Raw genomic sequence first — 18,750 nt, 5'->3', positions numbered from 1 at the left:
TCGTTTATAATTAACTTACTATTATCATACACAAAAATCGTTAAATATCTGTTCTAATGAGTTGGTAGTGAGCGCCGTAAATATAATTTTTCTGGTTGACCAAGTGGTAGCGCAAGTAGACGGTCTATTAGTACAGGAGCTGCTAGAGCTTCTTTATACTTCTCTAAGAATATATGACAGACTCTCTTAGATATAACGCAGCACAAAACAGACACATCTCGATACGAAGCGTATTCATCAAAAAGGATAGGCAATCCGTGCACAAGTTGTTCCAGTAATTTCTGGTCATCATTGCCATCCAAAGTATTTTCTAGGTATTTTTCAAATACACCGAGGCCTTTCGGCCATGAGTCCATCTCATGAGAGGGAAACTGTTTTAATAATTCGCGCAACGTAACCAATTCTTCATGGGATCCATTTAATATCAGTTTAGGAGCTACATTTATGATCACCACTTCCTCGGCGTCAGGGAACTTCTTAGCCCTCAACAAGTTTGTAGCCTCTGAAAGATGGTCCTTATTATATTTATTGTACACGGCCAGGAATTCATAGTAAATGTCCTCTGGTACCTGAAGCCGTGATAAAAGTGCCTGACTGGTTTCGGTGGAAAAAAGGGTAACCTGCGAACTTACTAAATGATCAAACTGCTGCTTGGCAACTTTATTATCATGCAGAAAACACAGCACAAACAGCGCCTCTTGATACATATTGTCAATCTTGAGCTGTTCCACAAATTGAAGAGTTATACGATCACAAAGTTCTACCGCTATATCGCATCGCTTCAATAGCTGAATAAAAAACCAAGGCAACCGAACATCAAGTAACTCTCTGGAAATTCTTAGTTGACCAATCAAGCTTTCTGGATCACTTTTCGAACAGTATAACTTTAATATGGCTGAAATTACGTCATCATTAGCAGATTGTTCTACATCTGAGATTTTATCCAATCCCAATGATATAAGCTCCTCTAACGACAAAGAATCAACGTTACCGTAAAAAATATGTAATCCCAATGTTGCCAACCATGAAAACCCATCAGCTGTGTTAACGCAATGGATTACGTCTAATGGAGACCCAGTTAATAGCTGATATATCTTTACCACATTTTGGTCAACTTTACTGCCCAAAGATTTCCACTTATTCAACTGCGACGCAGCTAGGTCACACACGAGGGGATCATTGGATCCCAGCATTGTTATCATTGCTGCCAAATGGTTGTTTTTGGTTGCAATCGCTTCAGCAGTAGCACCAACAATATCCCTTTTAACCAGGTATAAAAATATTTTGTATAGACCACTGACATCTTTCAATTTACTCTCAATTTCTGGTCCGATTTCATTGATAATCCAACTACAGAGAGATTGATGTCTTTGTTTCTTTGAAAGAACTTCCTTCACGCTTTCTTCAGTAACTTCTTCCTCTATAGGATCAAATAAGATTGATGCTAGGTTCCAAACTCTGTATTCTTCATTGACCTTACTATATGCCTCTGCAATATCCTTGAAGTTCAATGACCAGTCCATTACGATTGGATATCTGTTGCTCCTCTGCCCCACAAGTGCAGTGGTTAAAGACTTTTTAAATACTTCGTCCATTGAGGATTTGTAAGTGTGCAATGTAGACTTTAAGATATATCTCTGCCAACCAGCGCTCTTTATGTTAGACTTCATCAGCAGCGAGGTTTCATTGCAAAATCTAACAAAATTTGGATTGGAATCCAACTTTCTTATCTTCACAATTGATTTATAATTTTCCATATCTGACTGGAACGAATGGAATAGAATATCGGAAACATTGTTCACCTTCGTTAAAGTAGTAGCTGGAGCGAAGACAGACTTATAAGCATCACCCGCAAGCTTTAATTGTTCTGACCAGTCTTCAGCGGTGGCTAGACTAGGTTCAACAATTAGGCCCTCTAAATCATCTTCTTCAACTTCAGAAGGCTCATAAGGCTTTTCCTCTATAATGTCTGACATAACATCAAAATTTTCCTGAATATTAGTGTCCAATGATATGCGATTTACAGATAATTCATCTTGAGTGCAAGCAGATTCTTGATTTTCAACGTTCGAGGGAATATGTACAATTGCGTCAAATGCCCCTGGGACACTGGATTCAGATTTTTTACTAAAACCAGGCCGCCTTGGAATTGCAACAATCCTTTGATTGATTTCTTCTGGAGATGTAACATCCATTGCTTCGTCATTGCCATCGGTATCGGAATCATTTATTAGTCCCCAAATACTAAAATGTTTAACCTTGAATGTCCAAATTCCGTCATATGGATTATAAGATATAAAGTCCATATCCCTCATGCTTTTTAATTTCTTCACGAATAGCTGAACCTTTGTGAAGTCCGAATTATCTGTAAAAAGCTTGTTTGTCTTCTTGTCAACTGGATAAATACGTTCAAGTGATATTGTTGATGGAACATTCAACCCTAAACCAATTGCTGGCTTCATTGAATCATCGGGGTATACTTCAACGGTCTTATTCTCGTTGAATATAATTACACCACCAAATAAGTGTCTTTTGAAATCATCTCTAAATGCGGATAAATCGACGTCCAAGTCAAAAGAAATCGTCCCATACCCTTTGCGACCGATCACAAAATTAGGAACAGCAGTCAACTGTTTAACCGGTAACTGTTGTAGCTGCTCAATTGTAGGTGAGCACCAGTATTCGTCAGCGGAAGGTGAAAGAATTGGTGAAGCACTTTCCGAAACATCCTTCTGACTAGGCTCTAGTTGCATTCTTTCAGTCTTAGCCAGTTTCGCCACAGTACTAGATGTCTCGGTATTGGATTTCAACTCTTCCATATCCTTAAACTTGGTTGTCATACTTTTACCACCCAGTAAACGCTGCTTTTTGGCAGCGCTACGGTTGGTGTCAATCTTAAGTTTACGCATGTCAGAAGGATCATTATGTTTCAGCGTCCCAAGGAACTGCTTACCCTGATATAAGGTGGAAATGTTGGAATTAGATGATTTGGAATCCTTTACACGGTTTGTAGCTTCAGAAGTAACTTGATGCAAAACCTTACGAGAGGGTGAAAACAAGCCATGTGTGGCCTCCCTACTGTTGATATAATTCAGTCGCGAGCTCAACTTGCTTATTAATGTGGATTGATTGCTGACAAGTGGACCTGTAACAACGTTAGACGTTGATAGCGCTCGCTTCTTGTCCATAGGCAGAGAAAGATCTTTCTGCTTTTTAACTTGCATGGATGCTGTTATTGACTCAGGCATTGTTGTTACAGGAACAGAATTGAGTTGCAAACCATACGGATTGGAGGATAAAGATGGTTGTGACATTTGCTGGGACTGCGCAGCGTTCCCTTGAGACTGTGATGCGCTACCTAATGAGAAGCCAAGCTTGTTTCCAAGTAGATTACTTGGATTTTGAGATTCAGTTGTTTTATTTCCAAAAAGCCCACCAGTAGAGGAAGAATTGTTACCAAATAAACCACTACTGCTAGAGTTTTCATTATTACTACTTCCGAACAGGCCCGTCGAATTTTGCATAGAGTTTGTTTTATTACCAAACATATTGGTAAATGGTTGTGTAGATGTATTTTTATTACCAAAAAAATTTGTATTGGTTGATTGCGCAGTTGTTGTATTGCCTCCAAATAAATTGGTAGTGTTATTATTTGGTGCAATAGTTGACGTAGTGTTCGTAGAATTTCCAAACAGTCCTCCTGAGTTAGTTCCAGTTGCTGCATTATTATTAGTAGTAGTAGTATTAGTATTATTAGCAAAAGAAAATAAGTTCCCACTATTCAAATTCGATCCCGAGGACGCAGTTTGACCAAACAAACCCCCAGTGTTGGTAGGTTTTGTATTATCGACAATTGCACCTGCAGGACTTGGGGAAGATATATTTTCTTGATTACTTGCTATATTACCGAACACATTACCATTAGGTTTTTGTTTTAGTGTAAAGGCATTGTTTGCAGGTGCTGGAGTAGATGTTGGTGTTGAAGTGTTAACACCATTAAAAAGAAGGTTACCACCTGAGTTCGCACCAAACATTGATCAACTGTACGAGGACGGAAAAAAGCTTAATGTCGAATTTGTGGTAATAGTTCAGTTTCAAACTTAAGGCAAAACCAAAATATTATTACCAGTATATTACACCTCAAAATTTACAGCCCGATTTCGTTAATTGCAAATGAACGATGACCTTTACTCTCCCTGTAATAGACGTAAACATAATATTACACTCATCTCAAACAAAAAATTTTGTTGTCCGAATTAATTCGTGTAAATGTGCGGGTAATACTTTATTTAGAGATACAAATTGAAGATACATATAGTACTAAACTGTAGCGACATTATTAGGTTGATGCATGTATGTAGGATTAATTCGTTGGTCGTATTCTCTATCCTTTCTCATATAGTTACAGCAACTTTTGACTTATATTATAGGCCGTAGTTCCTTAAACCAGGGTAAAAGTTTTCTAGACTTAGCAAGAATGTGCCGCTCCAATAACTCTTGAGTAATGCCATTCCCGTAGACAACCTGTGCAGACATTGTTATTATTCCTTTACCATGTTTGACTATTATGTCTGCAAAATCAGATATAGCCAGGCGATAAATTACCTTTGTATTCCTGGCGACTTCAAGATCTGTAATATGAAGTACCAATCCATTGGCTGACTTCATGATTTTAGACGGCAATATGCATTGAAGCCTTTGGAATTCTAAATTGAGCTTCTTAACGGCTAATAACTCATTCTGTATGTTTTTTACAAAAGAGAGTACGTTTTTGGACCGCTTCTTCAAGTTGTCAAGTAAAAATTTGGTAAAATGAGCCTCCGCGTCATTGGGAATGTGGTATGCAATTTTGAGGCTTTCTAAATCGTCCGCTTTTGACAAATCTAGGGTAATTTTGAGTTTGTTTGAATGCAACGACACCTGCAGCAAAGATCCTACTAGCCTATCAAATTTTATACCAGTGAATAGTTGTGTCTGATGAAATATAGCCTTGATTTTATTAACGTCGTAATCCAAATATGCCTTATTTCTGCCATGGGCACTCTTTAGGGAGTCGATTTCCTGTTTCATTGCAGCAATTTGGGTTTTGAGCTTAGTGATATTTTCTGTGATATCAATATGCTGTTTCTGAAGGGTTTCCATATTATTAATTGTAGCCATACTCTTCGATAGTTCTCTCTTGAGTTTTTCAACCTTCAGCTTTTCTGAAAAGCCAACGGTACTAGGGATTATTGCACCGCCTTGCTTCAGAAGTTCAACCTCTTGTATTAGTGTTTTCTCAATTGATTTAACTCTTTGTTTAATGCTATTGATCTCGGTTAACTGTTTCACGACCTCTAAATATTCTTTTTCCACGATCGACAGGTTCTCTTCTAATACAGCCTTGATTCCTCTCAAGTGCTGACACCTCCATTCTACCCAAACCTTTTTAGCCTCCATTCCAGCAAAGTGCTGGATCAATGTAATTTGTTCGTTAATGCTTACTTTCGCTTCATCGGAAGATTCAAAATAGGTGCGAAATAAAGATGGTGGAGGATTATTCGATATTTGCTCCTCTAACTCTTGAAAAAGCCTTTGGGAATCTGTTACTCTACGGTACAATTCTTTTGTTATGAAAGAGTAGATTTCTAATATTGGTGCATGTAAGTAGAGTGAATTGTAAATTTGAGCTGTAGATATCGCTTCTATGTCATCGGTAAAGGTGAAATCAAGAGGAACAAAATTTTCGATGCTGGCTAGGTCAACTGAGAAAGAGATTCCAGCTGCATCCAAAAACTTTTTTAGGGGAATCGGTTCTGCAACCTCATCCTGAAAGGAAGGTTTAATTGTGGTATTAGAAAAATCACCCGCGATTATAGACGGCGATTTCCTAATAGAGATATCACTAAGTGGCTTCTTGTCAGGCGTATATTCGATCGGCACTGGAATAGGAGATAATCTTTCGGCATCGGACAGATTATCTTCATACATTATTTGTCCTTTCAAGGGTGAACTATAATGTCCACTGTCATCTAGTTTACGTCTTTTAGAACTTATAGGTTCCAGTAAAGTTTTAGTTCCATCCAAAGGATGATCATTTTGTGTAGAGGTGACAAACTGAGATGAATGCATTAGCATAGGTGGTTTCTGTTTTCCATCGCCCGCATTCAACTCAAACACGTTTGTAATTTCCATCGTGGAATCATACTGTTTTTGAGTTAAGGATTCCAATGTAATTGGAGACAGTGATCTTTCGATAAACTGCTGGTCTGTTATATCCATTGGTTCCTCTTCTTCTTCATTAACATAAACTTCGGTTGAAAGTGTATCTGCTCCTATTGGCTTCGTGATCTCCATTGATTCTTCCGCAGGCTTCAAGGTCAACGTAGGCTGCATGTTTGTGAGTTCCATAGTCTCTTCCGCAGTATTAGCCTCTTCCAGGAGTCCTATCTGATCAGGTTCCGGGGTACCACTGTGTTTCGTGAACAATTGAGTAATTTCCATAGAGACTTCTTTGTCAAACACAGGCTCATATATTGGAGAATTAGAAGCACCTTCATTTTCATTCTCTAAAAATTCCGTATTAACAGGATTGGTTAATTCCATTGTTTCATTCTGGAGCTGAGTTGGTTCCAATGGGTGCAGCATACTCTTTCGTCTTGGAACTCTAATTTTAATGGGTATTTCAGGTATAAAATCAAATTTGTGTAAGGTCACATCAGGAGCAAATGAAACGCTCCTATTTAGCTTTGACTGTAGCTGGGCAGTGTTAATCCTCGATGTGGTATTATTCCCCCCTAGTAGCTGCTCTTTTGTCAAGCCATGCATGGAGAATTGCATTTGTGATGATATCTGCAAGGAATCTGAAGTTCCATCTTCATCATTATAGTTCGACTTTTGTTTCAAAATACTTCTCTGTGGTAGAGAAAGACGCTTCTCCGTAACCATTATGGATTCTACTTCACTTGTAGGATAGCTTTAACTCTGTGGTCTTTACCAATGTTTACAGATTAAGGTGCTAATGATGATGTCAATATCTAAGACATGGATTATTACCCGGACTTTAATATATGGTAAAAAATATACGTGAAATAAAACTTCAAACTAGTTGACCGATAAAGATATCACACGTAAGATAGAAGATTACCAAGTGTATTGCCTTTAGGATGTTCAAATTGTTGCTGAGGCCGGTTTTACAAAAGCCTATTCTAAGCCAGAGGTTAGGATCGACTTTGCTCTCTAGCAACCCTATACCTAGCATAGCTCCATCTTTGACAAGAGCGTTTAAAGTTAGAACCTCGGTCAAGAAATTCTGTAATGATTGTTACATGGTTAGGCGCAAGGGAAGGTTATACGTGTACTGTAAAACAAATGGAAGGCATAAGCAGCGTCAACCGTAAATAATGGTTTTTTATTTGATGTCACACATTTAAGTGAAAGAGTTAAACAAACTTTTAACGAAAACATCAGATGAATGGTGTTAATATGTTATAGAGTTGTTGGTATTCTGTAAACAATAAATAGTTTAGTTGGATTTTATTTGTATTTTACAACTATAAAACGGAGTGTTTAAGATTTTATTTCCCAAAAGGAAAGACCGACTCCACCTATCAGGGCGTAGGAGACATCTGAGAGTGTTGTGATAAGATTCGCTGAACCTGTATCAGCTATTGTTGTATAACTATCGCTTTCTAAGCTCAATTTATTTTTATTAGTGGACCATAAACATATTTTTTGATCTACTGATGTCACCAGTAGTTTCGAATTTTCCCGGATCAAATTAACAGACGTTATCGTAGAGGCAGCTGCATTTGCCTCGAAACATTTTATGTTGAATACTAAACGGCCCTCTTCGGATAACTGTGCTGCTGTGATTGCTAATCCGTTATCATCCCCTCCGCTGTAGATATAGAAACCATCTTCATTAGCACTTACGTCTATCGTTTTGATACTAGACTTATGTACCCTAATCCTTTGGTCATAGACTGGAAGGCCTAGGGTTACCATTTCCAATGATGCATTCCGCAACTGGCCATTTTCCACAATAAACGGGACATATTTTGTAATATCCCAAGTGACAATATATCCATCTGTTGGGGTAGCTAGCAGAATCAACTTATCTTTAACAATAATCAAGGAAACATTGACAATGCAGCATGTTTCATATTTACCATTAAGCAACATGTTGAAACTGTTCTCTAGTGCATTATAAAACCATAGCTTTATTGAGCTGTCTGAATAAACTGTGGCTAAAACAAAATTCTCTGAATCATCAATAAATAAACAACTAAAGTCCATGATTCTTAAATCGGGAGACTTGGTAGAGACAGTGAGGTTACTCTTCAATGTAATGTAAGGGCGTGCCGAAGTCTTCGTAACTTCCCACAAAAATAGTTCTTCTCTAGCACCAGAGGTAATTAGCCACTTGTTACTTATAAATGAGCACCGTTGTAATCCACTGACATGCTGTCTCTGAGTCCAAAAGGTTCGAATACAGCCAGTCGTTATATCTACTTCAGACAATCTCAAAGTAGTATCCTCTGAAGCTGTAGCAAAGATAAAAGTAGTGTCATTGCCGCAATTAGATTCTACGCTGGAAATATCTCTAATTTCTCTGCCATGGGTACCATCACGTAGAGCATTTGGGAATAAAGACTCATGAAATCTATTAATAAATAAACTTGATGCTTTATTATAACAGAAAACGTTTCCATTCCTTGAATCAGGAATTAGTTTCCATATCCTGTGTGCTCCACCGCACAATGTATTTCCAATATCATACTGTTTACTTTCATTGTACAAAAAGAACACATTTGATTTGAATCCGTACAAAATATAATCACCTTTATTATCAAAAGTAGCTCCCTCCAGAAAACCCTTCGCAATTTTATTCGAGTGGAGAACTTTATAAGATTTAGTAGAGAAATTGACATCAATAAATTTGTAGTACCCATCTCGATTGGTAACTGAAAAGATTGACTCTTCAACATTTAATATCGAAGTTATGGCATCTCCTGGAGTTATTTCCCTCATAGTAAACTCATAATTTGGATCATTAAAGTCAAAAATAGCTATAGTGCTATAACGTGAGCCAAGCAATAAGTAGTTTCCTTTAATTGCTAAACATGTCAGCACAATATTAGCTGGCTTAGAAAAGTAATGGGTAGATAGCAGTTTAAAATTTGAGCTTTCGATCCTCAATACTACAAGTGGGTCTTTAGGATGAGGTGATTCCACAATAATTACTATATCATTTTCATGCTTGGTAATAAAACAATTGGTGGTTTTCAAAACTTTATCAACACTCAATTCTTCCTTCAATTCCAGTTCCCCTGTGGCTCTGAATTTCAATACCATTAAGAGAGATTTGTCATTGCTGAATACGATAGCATTACTTTCTTGTATACCTGAAGTAATTGAGAAATGCGAAAATCTGTCGTCTAACAACAAAACATCCCAGTGATCGTCTGAATATTTATACCTTAGTACCTTCCCTTTAGAAGTAATAGCAATCATTCCAAAAACAAACCAGTAAAAGCCCTTTATCTTCTCTTCTGGAGCAATGTCAATTCCATGCTTAGAGATGTCGTGCATTGAAAACACCTTTAATTCATCTCCATAACGTCCATTTATCTTCAAATCAAGAAGCTTCAGCCTTCCATCGTTACCAGAGGTGGCTGCTATCATAGCTTCATTTTGTACATCGACACCCCAAATATTCTTCATCAAATGGGCCTCAAAACAATGGAACTCTTGAAGCTCATTATTCTTCATTTCCCAAAGCCTGCAAGTACAGTCCTCTGAAACACTTATTATCTTCTTATCTTTATCATAAAACTTGACATTCCAAATCCTTGCCATATGACCCCAACCAGTCGATAAAAGTTTTCCAGTTTCTCGATCCCAGACCTTGATGGACCGGTCATCAGAACATGATACGATGGATTCCGCATTGTCACTAAATGCAACGGCAAAAATAGACCCTTCATGCCCTAAGAGGTTGCGTAGATATTTTTCCTCAAATAACTCCCATATAATAATACCTCCCATCACCGTTCCCGCCGCAACATACACCTTATCCGCCGTAACCTTGATACAGCCGGAATATAACAACGAGCGCTCGCCGTAAACTGCTTTTGTAGCCTTAATCTCAAACTCAGGATTTAAAATCAAAATAGTGTTATAACTTGTTAGTAAGTACATCTCATCGCCTTCGTATCCAAACTCTACACTAACTATCCATTCTCTAGTCATCTTTTCCAGATGAAGCAAGCTCTGTTGCTCCACTAAATCTTGAATATTAATAACTGAAATAGATTTACCACCATATGCTACTAACTTTGAACCAAATGTACTAATACCATGTACCTTGTTTCTTTTAAAGATTCGGCATTCATTGATTAATTCTCCATTCTCGTAATTATAGACCTCAATACCGGATCCACAAGCAGAAAAACACCAATTAGATCCGTAAAACTTTACTGAGATGGAAGGACCAATATGACTCCTCTCAATAAGCTGCATAGCTAACACTAATATTTTTACCTTCAGCTCATCATCTTGAAATTATTTTAATAAGCTGCCTTCTTATGGAAAAAAATTTCACACGGCAAAACATGTGTTGACCTTAAAAGTAGTGAATCTTACTTCTAGCTACATATCCAGGCTTATAGGATCAAGGATGAACCACTGAACTCTCAGGTATAATATATTTGGGATATTTCTAACTCATATATTTATTTAAAACTGAAATTCTTTTAATAAGGTCGTATTTTATCACAAGTTCGTTTAAGGGTCAAACATTACCTCTCCCACAATGAACAATTGGCAGTTATCTTACCAGTCTCCAGTCGATTTGACAGATCATTTGAAGAAACCTTATTGGTCATACGATAATGCGGATAAAAATGTTACTAGGATAGTTTATGATAGTGAGGTTAATTTATTATGGACGGGTGATACTTATGGTCGTGTGTCGTCATATGATCCTTCATATTCGTTGTATACACGACATACTGCTCATGTAGGGCAGGTCCCAGTTGTTGATTTATTGAGTCATAAGCAAGGTGTTATTTCTTTAGGAGCAGATTCTTTAAACTTTACGAATCGCAGAAGTGTTACTAAATTGAACCTGACTGCGGCAGATATTCCGCAAATGAGCGATATGAAATCGATGTGTTTTATTAATCCGAGCCAAAATCATGTTTTATGTGGCGGTGGGAATGTTGCAAGTGGTATTATTGATATAGATTTGGTCAAGGGTCGTTTATGTAATACTATACCATATCCGTCGAAAGTAAAGCTGATGAAATCAAGTCCGAGAACGGTTGTAGTATCGAAAGTGTTTGGTACCACAGATCTTATTGATCCAAATAGTAATAAGGTTGTGAGGAGTTTGTCTGGGCATTCCTCGGTGGTGAGCTCTATGGATATTCAGGATTACACACTTGTAACGGCCGGTAAATCCAAGCGCTTCAATATGCAATATCCTGATCAATTTGTGAACGTTTATGATCTACGTATTATGAAACAGTTGCCCCCGATATCTTTTTCTAAAGCTAACGATTTCATGGGCACGGGTTATTCTATTGGTGCTGATTTTGTGCAATTGCACCCTATATTGCCAACTGTGGTTGCAATTGCATCTGTAACAGGCGTTTTTGACTTTGTAGATCTGGCAAATCCTACTGCTCGTAGTCAGTACTGTCATCCATGCCAGTCCATAACTCAGTTTGAGCTATCTCCTAGTGGTGACTACATTGCGTTCATTGAACATGACAATAATATCAATATGTGGACCAGGTCAAACGGAACGACTGGTTTTACAAGCTCTGCAGCTATCATACTAGAATATCCAGATTTTCCGGATGATGGGATCCTCCCCAATCATATTCCGGTAGATAATTATGACTATCCATTGAGCAGTGTGGGTTTGCCGTACTTTAGTGAGAAGCTTCTGTCGGCATGGCATCAAACAGTGTTTCGAAGCGATGGTACAATACCAATCAACACTGAAAAGTTCTTCGGTAACGCAACTGCGTATTCTAGTGTTAATTCTCGACCATCCTCAACCCGTTCAGTAGCCATAAGTGCTATGTATAACAAATATCCGATGTATCCATACGATAGATTGAAGTTAGGAACAAGGAACCTTGCTGCACCTTACAGAAGTTTACGGGAACGTAAAAAGAAGCTTCTCATTACAGATGAAGACTGCACTGATAAGCAAGAGCTCATGAACTATAGACCTTATCACGAGAGGGAGGTCCCCCCGGCTTTTACCAAACTGCAAATGATATACGGTAGATTTGGAGTTCAAGATTTCGACTTTCAGGCATTTAATAACACAAAATTCTCAGGCTTAGAAAATGACATTGATAATTCGTATACCAACGCAATTCTGCAAGTATATCGTTTTGTGCCAGAGTTGTATAACTTCCTGGTTAGCTGCCTTAAGCAAGAAAATTTCAGCGATTGTTCACTTTTAACAGAACTTGGTGCTCTATATGATATGATGGTTTGTGCCAACGGTGAAGTTTGTCGTTCCAGTAACTTCCAAGATGCTTTGGCATCGATATTAAAAGACAAGCAGTTAGGCTTACTAACCGATACGTTGCCAGATATGTCATATGTGGCTAATAATCGTTCTTCTAGTGCTCCCTCGACGCCAAATTATGTTCCTTCACTTGCTGGCCGACTGGAAAATATGTTAATTGGCGAAGATCAGGGAAATAGCAACATACAGGATGATAATGAACTGGCCCTCACAATCCCGCAAAAATTCAATAACTTCTTATTAAGTAGGTTGTTGTTTGAAGAGGTCCAACTAAAAATCAATACAACTCAGAGTATAGTGCTTGAGGAGCTATTTGGTATTGACATACAAACAACCTCTAGGTCCTTGTCATCTTGTGCCTGCTTCTCTCGTGAATCTGACCTATTACCAACACTAACAGTGACGAGTCCGATGTCCAATAATATCAAATATGTCAACAAGAAACTCAATAACCAAACTATTCTACCGTACATTGAATCTTCAATGAGTAGGATAAAGCATTTTAAATCTATGTGTGAAAAGTGCTTTAAAAATGAGGTTCTTGAGCGCGAAAAAAATGTACGCAATCTCCCACCATTATTATCCTTGAACATTGCTTTGTCCTCAGAAGAATGGTCCACAGCTAAAACGGTAAGATCTTGGTTAGCGAAAGAATTTTATGCTACTATATCCAAGGATAGACCTATTTTAAAGTTACAGCCTACGGACCTGAAAACGACGAACGCAATTTTTAAGTACGAACTAAATGGATATGTTGCTCGTATTCAAGATTACATTTCCGAGTCTCACCTGGTAACATATTGTAAAGTTTTTGACCCAAAAAATAGAATCTACAAATGGTATATGTTTAATGATTTCTTGGTTCAGGAAGTCGATGAGGATGAGGCTTTAAACATATCTTACTGGTGGAAAACACCTGAAATCGCGTTATATTCTGATGCAGAGGAGTTGAGGAAACCTTTTGTTCCGGCAAGCTTTTACTCCATAAATCATAATATATTATATCGGGATCATTTTGCGAATGAGATCAAAAACAGTATAAAACGTGAATATCAATTATTAACCAATGATGAAGCCCCTACACCAGGCTCTTTGGTGGCATTGGATGCTGAATTTGTTGTTCTAACTGAAGACCAATTTGAAATTTCATGCAAAGGTGTCAAAACTCTTATCAAACCGGCGAAAACTGCTTTGGCAAGAGTTTCGGTCCTAAGAAGCTGTGGTGACAAAGCTGGAGTTCCTTTCATCGATGACTATGTCGTTAACACCAATCATATTGAAGATTACTTGACTAAATACAGTGGTATTGAACCAGGTGATTTAGATCCTCAAACTAGCGACAAACCATTAGTGACAAGAAGGGTTGTCTTGCGGAAAATATGGCTGTTGTTACAGCTAGGATGTGTCTTTGTAGGACATGGGCTATTCAATGATTTTAGAAATATCAATATACACGTTCCCAAAGAGCAAACAAGAGATACCGCATGTTATTATTTGCAAGGTAGAAGATACCTATCTTTAAGATACCTCGCTTACGCCTTATTAGATCAGAATATACAAAGCGGTAACCATGACTCAATTGAAGACGCTCATACAGCATTGATCCTTTATAGGAAGTATTTGGATCTAAAGGAGAAGGGTATATTCGAAAAAGTCTTAAATAGAATTTACGAGGAAGGAAGAGCTACGAACTATCGAGTTCCTGGAGATCTATAGTTTACGGACGTTGTTAGTGGAACTAGCTTGTCACCCATATATACATACTCTGAATACATCTCTTAAATGCGCATGTATTTTTAAGTATGTTCATTAAATAAAGAAGTTTTCTCAGTAGTTAAGTAACTCACAATAGGTTAAACTCATCGGCGACTTGTGTAGTCAAAAACGAATTTGAATAAATTGTCTTTCCATTTAATGCTACAATATCCATATATAATATCATGCTAATAAATGCACTAAGCATTAAAGTTCGGAAACATTCCGAGCTAATTTTTTTAAAGACGCTGCTGGCTCATAGCATTCTCCATTCTCCTATTGACTGCCTTCGTCATAGGTTGCAAAGAATTGACCAAACGCTGGCTGCTTGCAGCAGTACTGGGATTCCGGGTCCTGCTTGACTTTAAATTTTGCTGCAGGCTGTGCCACTGTTTGCTTAGCGGATTGTTGTCCTTGTTGAATTCTGCTACATTTTCACTCCATATTGTCGATAACATTTGTTGAATTTCTAAATCCCGATTTGCGATCTCAGGATGAAGCTCACCAAAAGACTTAACGTTTCTCTGGTACGTTCCGAAAAATGAGCTACCCGTTGAATCATCAACTGGTAGCGATGACTTGTTTAGCTTTTTCATATCTATCTTATTCTTCTGCATAACTCTAGTAATAGAGTCATTCAATGGGTTCCCAAACCTACGAACATTCATGTATTCATTAGAGATCCGCTCAAATTCCCTTCTGACTTCTATGTTTGTAGCCATTAATATTGAGTTTGAGCTGGCTGTCTGGGATGGTAAACTCAATAACGAGGATTCTCTTTGCAACCATAGCTTTTGCTGTGTCCTAGATTCTGTGCCCTGGTCTCCTGACTGTAGGAATTGAGAGAAATTATTAAGGACGCCAGTGGGTATACCCCTTTGCTGACAATTATTATCGAGCAGTGACGAAGGTTGGTTCCTTAACATTTTACTCTGGGGTACTCGATTACTCAATAATGTGTTTGCTCTAGTACTCGATCTAGATGCAGTAGGTCTAGCATGCAGATGGCTGGTGAGGCTTGAAATAGAAGTAGAAAAGTCCTTTGTGGGTTTATCTTCGTTTTTAATTTCTGTGGATTTCAAAGAACTAGCTAAGTCACTGTTGATATAATTAAATCGGTTGCTTGCAGCGAAATTCGGCTGATCGTAACCATTCTCTATGAGACCAGAGTGACTAACCAAAGAATTCTGCCGCGAAAGTGTCTGATTAAAGTGTCTTACAACACCGGTTGACTGAGAAAGAATCATATCCTGAACATAATGTTCGTCTACAGGATCTATTAGGCCATTATCTCTTTTATCTTGTTCGCTCATCTTCTGGTCAAGGTCTTCGGAATTCTTGTCTGAAACCGGACCTTGTCGTTCAAGACTGTGGGCTGTCTCAACTACGGTGCACTTAGAATTTATAATATCATCTTCATGCTGTTCGATACGATCAGTATCTTCTTCAACTGCATTACTTCCAATCCTATCCTCTACTTTATTCCTTAAACTGGAAGGAGGCTTATAACTTAATTGTACCTTATTTAATGCATTGGATCCCTCTTGCCGAGGATCTACCAAACTCCCGCCGGAGCCCGTCCTTTTTATGTCCACCTTTTCCTCATCCTTCTCTTTTTTTTCCATACCGTTAGTGTCCAGCGCATCAACATACTCCTTCGACTCTTCTCTGTAATCCTTCGAGTCTTCTGCGAACCCCTGACCGTCACTTAAATAATCAACTTCCTCATCTGTTGTTGAGTCCTCTTCGTACATTTCTTCCGACTCATGCAGCTCTAATACAGACTTGCCTTCATTCCTCTGAATAGACCTTGACAAATGCGAATTGCCACCTCCAGCCGAGCTATTTCCTACAGTATTAGGATTAAATTTCGACAGTGCTAAAGCGGTCATACCTAACATACTGATAGCTTTTCGTCTATTCAACGATTCATAACTTCTTGCACGTTTAACTGAACCATTATTAACACTGCTGGTGCCTTCTGACCGATAAACACTATCATCATGACTGGCAGTTCGTTGTAATGCTGTTAAACCTTTAAAGTTTGCATTACTTTTACTTCGAGATCTTGTAGAGAACTGCTTTAACTTCTTACCACGTAATTTAGTGCCGTTATTATTATTATGTGGCGTAGTTGAATAAGGTATTTGTCTTGATAACTCACCGTCGTTCCTAAAAGACCTACCCCTACTGGTACCAGAAGACATCACAAACCCCAAATGCTATTATAACCTTATAATGTAGCGCAACTTAACTGAAATTCCTTCTCTTTTTGAGTTTTGGTTTGTTTGAGGTTCTAAAGCAACCAGTTAATTTTCTGCCAATCAGGTTTCTACTTTCAGCGTTATAAGTAAAGACGAACCCTTATATAACAACTTAAGCACGTCTGCTGATAGCTTGGCTGTTAATGTAAGCTACGCTGTTACTGAAACTTTCTGTTTTGCTGTTTGTTTACATTCATCATCGCTTTCTCTAATATTTTTAAAATACCTTAAAATAAGGAACGTTCCTTGATTGGTGGTATTAAATGAAACTGATTGCAAGTTAGGTTAAGGGACTGAAATTTACTCATCTGTGGCCATGGACCTTTTTAAAGTTGCAGATTATTATCTGAATAGAATATTGAATCCTCAACTGCGTACATCTGTTAATGTGGTGGAACAGTCACGCATAAAGGTTCTACTATTGGATAAGAACACTACACCAATTATCTCTATGATTGCTACACAAACTGAGCTATTGAATAAGGGTATATATATGGTCGATACTGTTGAGAATATAGAACGTGATTGTATGCGGAATTTGAATTGTATATGTTACTTTAAGCCAACAGATGATACTATAGAGAATTTGGTAAAGGAATTGGAGGATCCAAAATATGGGAGCTACCAATTATTCTTCAGTAACATTATAAGTAAAGCTCAATTAGAGCGATTAGCTGAAGCAGATTCACTTGAGGTGGTGACTAAAGTAGAGGAAATATTCTTGGACTTCTATATTCTAAGTGAAACCCTTTTTTCGTTTGATATTCAGTTGCCAGAAGTCGTTAATAGTAGCTTAAATTGGATCCCAAGGGGGCTGGATGAGGTTAAGCGTCGCTTAGTTTCAGTTCTTTTATCTCTGAAAGTGCGGCCCAATATATATTTTGAGTCCAATAGTAATATGTCTGGAATACTGGCAAAAGAAGTGCAAAATGAAATTGAGAGAAATGATAAGACTCTTTTTGACTTTCCAAGGATGGATGCTACTCCAATTCTGCTAATACTAGATAGGAACAATGATGTTTTGACTCCGATTTTACAGCCATGGAGTTATCAGTCCATGATACATGAGTATATTGGAATGAAAGGAAACATCGTTGATTTGTCAGAGGTGCCAGATATAGCTGATGATTTGAAGCAGGCTGTTCTTTCAAGTAAGCAAGACCAATTCTACCACGAGACTATGTATTTGAATTTTGGTGATCTAGGGGACCGTGTTAAGCAGTATGTTGCGCAATATAAGTCAAAAACAAACTCAAGCAGTAAAATCGAGACAATCGAAGATATAAAACGATTTATTGAAAAGTTCCCTGAATTCAAGAAACTTTCAAGCAATGTGTCTAAGCACATGTCTATATTGGGTGAGTTGGATCGTCAGCTGAGTATGAAGCAAATTTGGCAATTGAGTGAGTTGGAACAGAATTTGTCTGTTCACGAAGATGATAGTGATGACTATCAAGAAATGTTAAAGCTACTAAAATCACCGGATCTAATTTCATACTATAAATTAAAATTGGCATGCATTTACTATTTGAAACACTACGCTCAAACTCAAAAGTTGCAAGCTGTTGAGAAGTTGTTAAGAGAAGAGTGTTCGCCTCAGGAAGTAGCGGTTTTCTACAAATTCAAAACCACATATAGTGGCTCCCCATTGCAAGGCCGGAAAAGTCAAGATAAAGATATAATTAGCGGACTAACAAAGAAGTTTAATAAAATTGGTCATAGCGGTCCTGATAACGTCTTTATGCAGCATTCTCCGCGGTTGGATAGTCTATTAAATGACATTGCAAGGAACACGTTACCAAACGGTCTATTTACAGGAGTTACTAGGCAGCGTCCTCCAACAGCACCCTTCCAAGACATAATTATATTTATGGTTGGTGGTATTACAATGGAGGAAGCACGAATTGTTCATCAATTTAATACATCAATGAAAAACAAGAATGGCGCTGTTAGAATCGTGATTGGGGGTAATAACGTCCTGAAAACGAAAGATTTCCTCGAGGACTTCAAACGCCTGCACTGCACTTCGGATAAGAGCACACAACTTGGTGATCTTCTTTAAAATAGCGGATGTTTTACGTAGAGTCTTAACTAAGTATCGAAAGGTATCATCAATTCGAGAAGGATATAAAAAATACACACATGTTATATGTTAGATTATAATTACTACCGTCACCATTATTGTTACTATCACAA

The 18,750-nt window shown here is 37.9% G+C and overlaps 7 protein-coding genes across 7 annotated transcripts; 3 read left to right on the top strand and 4 right to left on the bottom strand.

Moving 5' to 3' along the window:
• Positions 1-53: 53 nt before the first annotated feature.
• NUP145 (nucleocytoplasmic transporter NUP145) lies at positions 54-4,034 on the bottom strand (the record flags this gene model as incomplete). The annotated part of the gene is made up of 1 exon (XM_018132839.1): positions 54-4,034. The coding sequence occupies one exon, from the start codon at positions 4,032-4,034 to the stop codon at positions 54-56; it is 3,981 nt and encodes a 1,326-aa protein (XP_017988328.1).
• Positions 4,035-4,419: 385 nt separating this feature from the next.
• SPC105 (kinetochore-microtubule binding complex subunit SPC105) lies at positions 4,420-6,927 on the bottom strand (the record flags this gene model as incomplete). The annotated part of the gene is made up of 1 exon (XM_018132838.1): positions 4,420-6,927. One exon carries the CDS (start codon positions 6,925-6,927, stop codon positions 4,420-4,422), a length of 2,508 nt encoding a protein of 835 aa, XP_017988327.1.
• Positions 6,928-7,145: 218 nt separating this feature from the next.
• Positions 7,146-7,379, top strand: RTC6 (mitochondrial 54S ribosomal protein bL36m; the record flags this gene model as incomplete). The annotated part of the gene is made up of 1 exon (XM_018132837.1): positions 7,146-7,379. One exon carries the CDS (start codon positions 7,146-7,148, stop codon positions 7,377-7,379), a length of 234 nt encoding a protein of 77 aa, XP_017988326.1.
• Positions 7,380-7,548: 169 nt separating this feature from the next.
• Positions 7,549-10,503, bottom strand: RTT10 (tRNA (34-2'-O)-methyltransferase regulator RTT10; the record flags this gene model as incomplete). Its single annotated transcript, XM_018132836.1, has 1 exon — positions 7,549-10,503. One exon carries the CDS (start codon positions 10,501-10,503, stop codon positions 7,549-7,551), a length of 2,955 nt encoding a protein of 984 aa, XP_017988325.1.
• A 292-nt stretch (positions 10,504-10,795) lies between these two features.
• PAN2 (poly(A)-specific ribonuclease) lies at positions 10,796-14,251 on the top strand (the record flags this gene model as incomplete). Its single annotated transcript, XM_018132835.1, has 1 exon — positions 10,796-14,251. One exon carries the CDS (start codon positions 10,796-10,798, stop codon positions 14,249-14,251), a length of 3,456 nt encoding a protein of 1,151 aa, XP_017988324.1.
• Positions 14,252-14,529: 278 nt separating this feature from the next.
• TCO89 (Tco89p) lies at positions 14,530-16,497 on the bottom strand (the record flags this gene model as incomplete). The annotated part of the gene is made up of 1 exon (XM_018132834.1): positions 14,530-16,497. One exon carries the CDS (start codon positions 16,495-16,497, stop codon positions 14,530-14,532), a length of 1,968 nt encoding a protein of 655 aa, XP_017988323.1.
• A 373-nt stretch (positions 16,498-16,870) lies between these two features.
• Positions 16,871-18,616, top strand: VPS45 (Vps45p; the record flags this gene model as incomplete). Its single annotated transcript, XM_018132833.1, has 1 exon — positions 16,871-18,616. One exon carries the CDS (start codon positions 16,871-16,873, stop codon positions 18,614-18,616), a length of 1,746 nt encoding a protein of 581 aa, XP_017988322.1.
• Between the last annotated feature and the right edge of the window lie 134 nt (positions 18,617-18,750).

Source organism: Eremothecium sinecaudum, chromosome V, assembly GCF_001548555.1.
Source record: "Eremothecium sinecaudum strain ATCC 58844 chromosome V, complete sequence".
NCBI lineage: Eukaryota > Fungi > Ascomycota > Saccharomycetes > Saccharomycetales > Saccharomycetaceae > Eremothecium > Eremothecium sinecaudum.
Note: the sequence above shows the minus strand (reverse complement) of the source record. Positions and strands in the feature narration are given on the sequence as shown.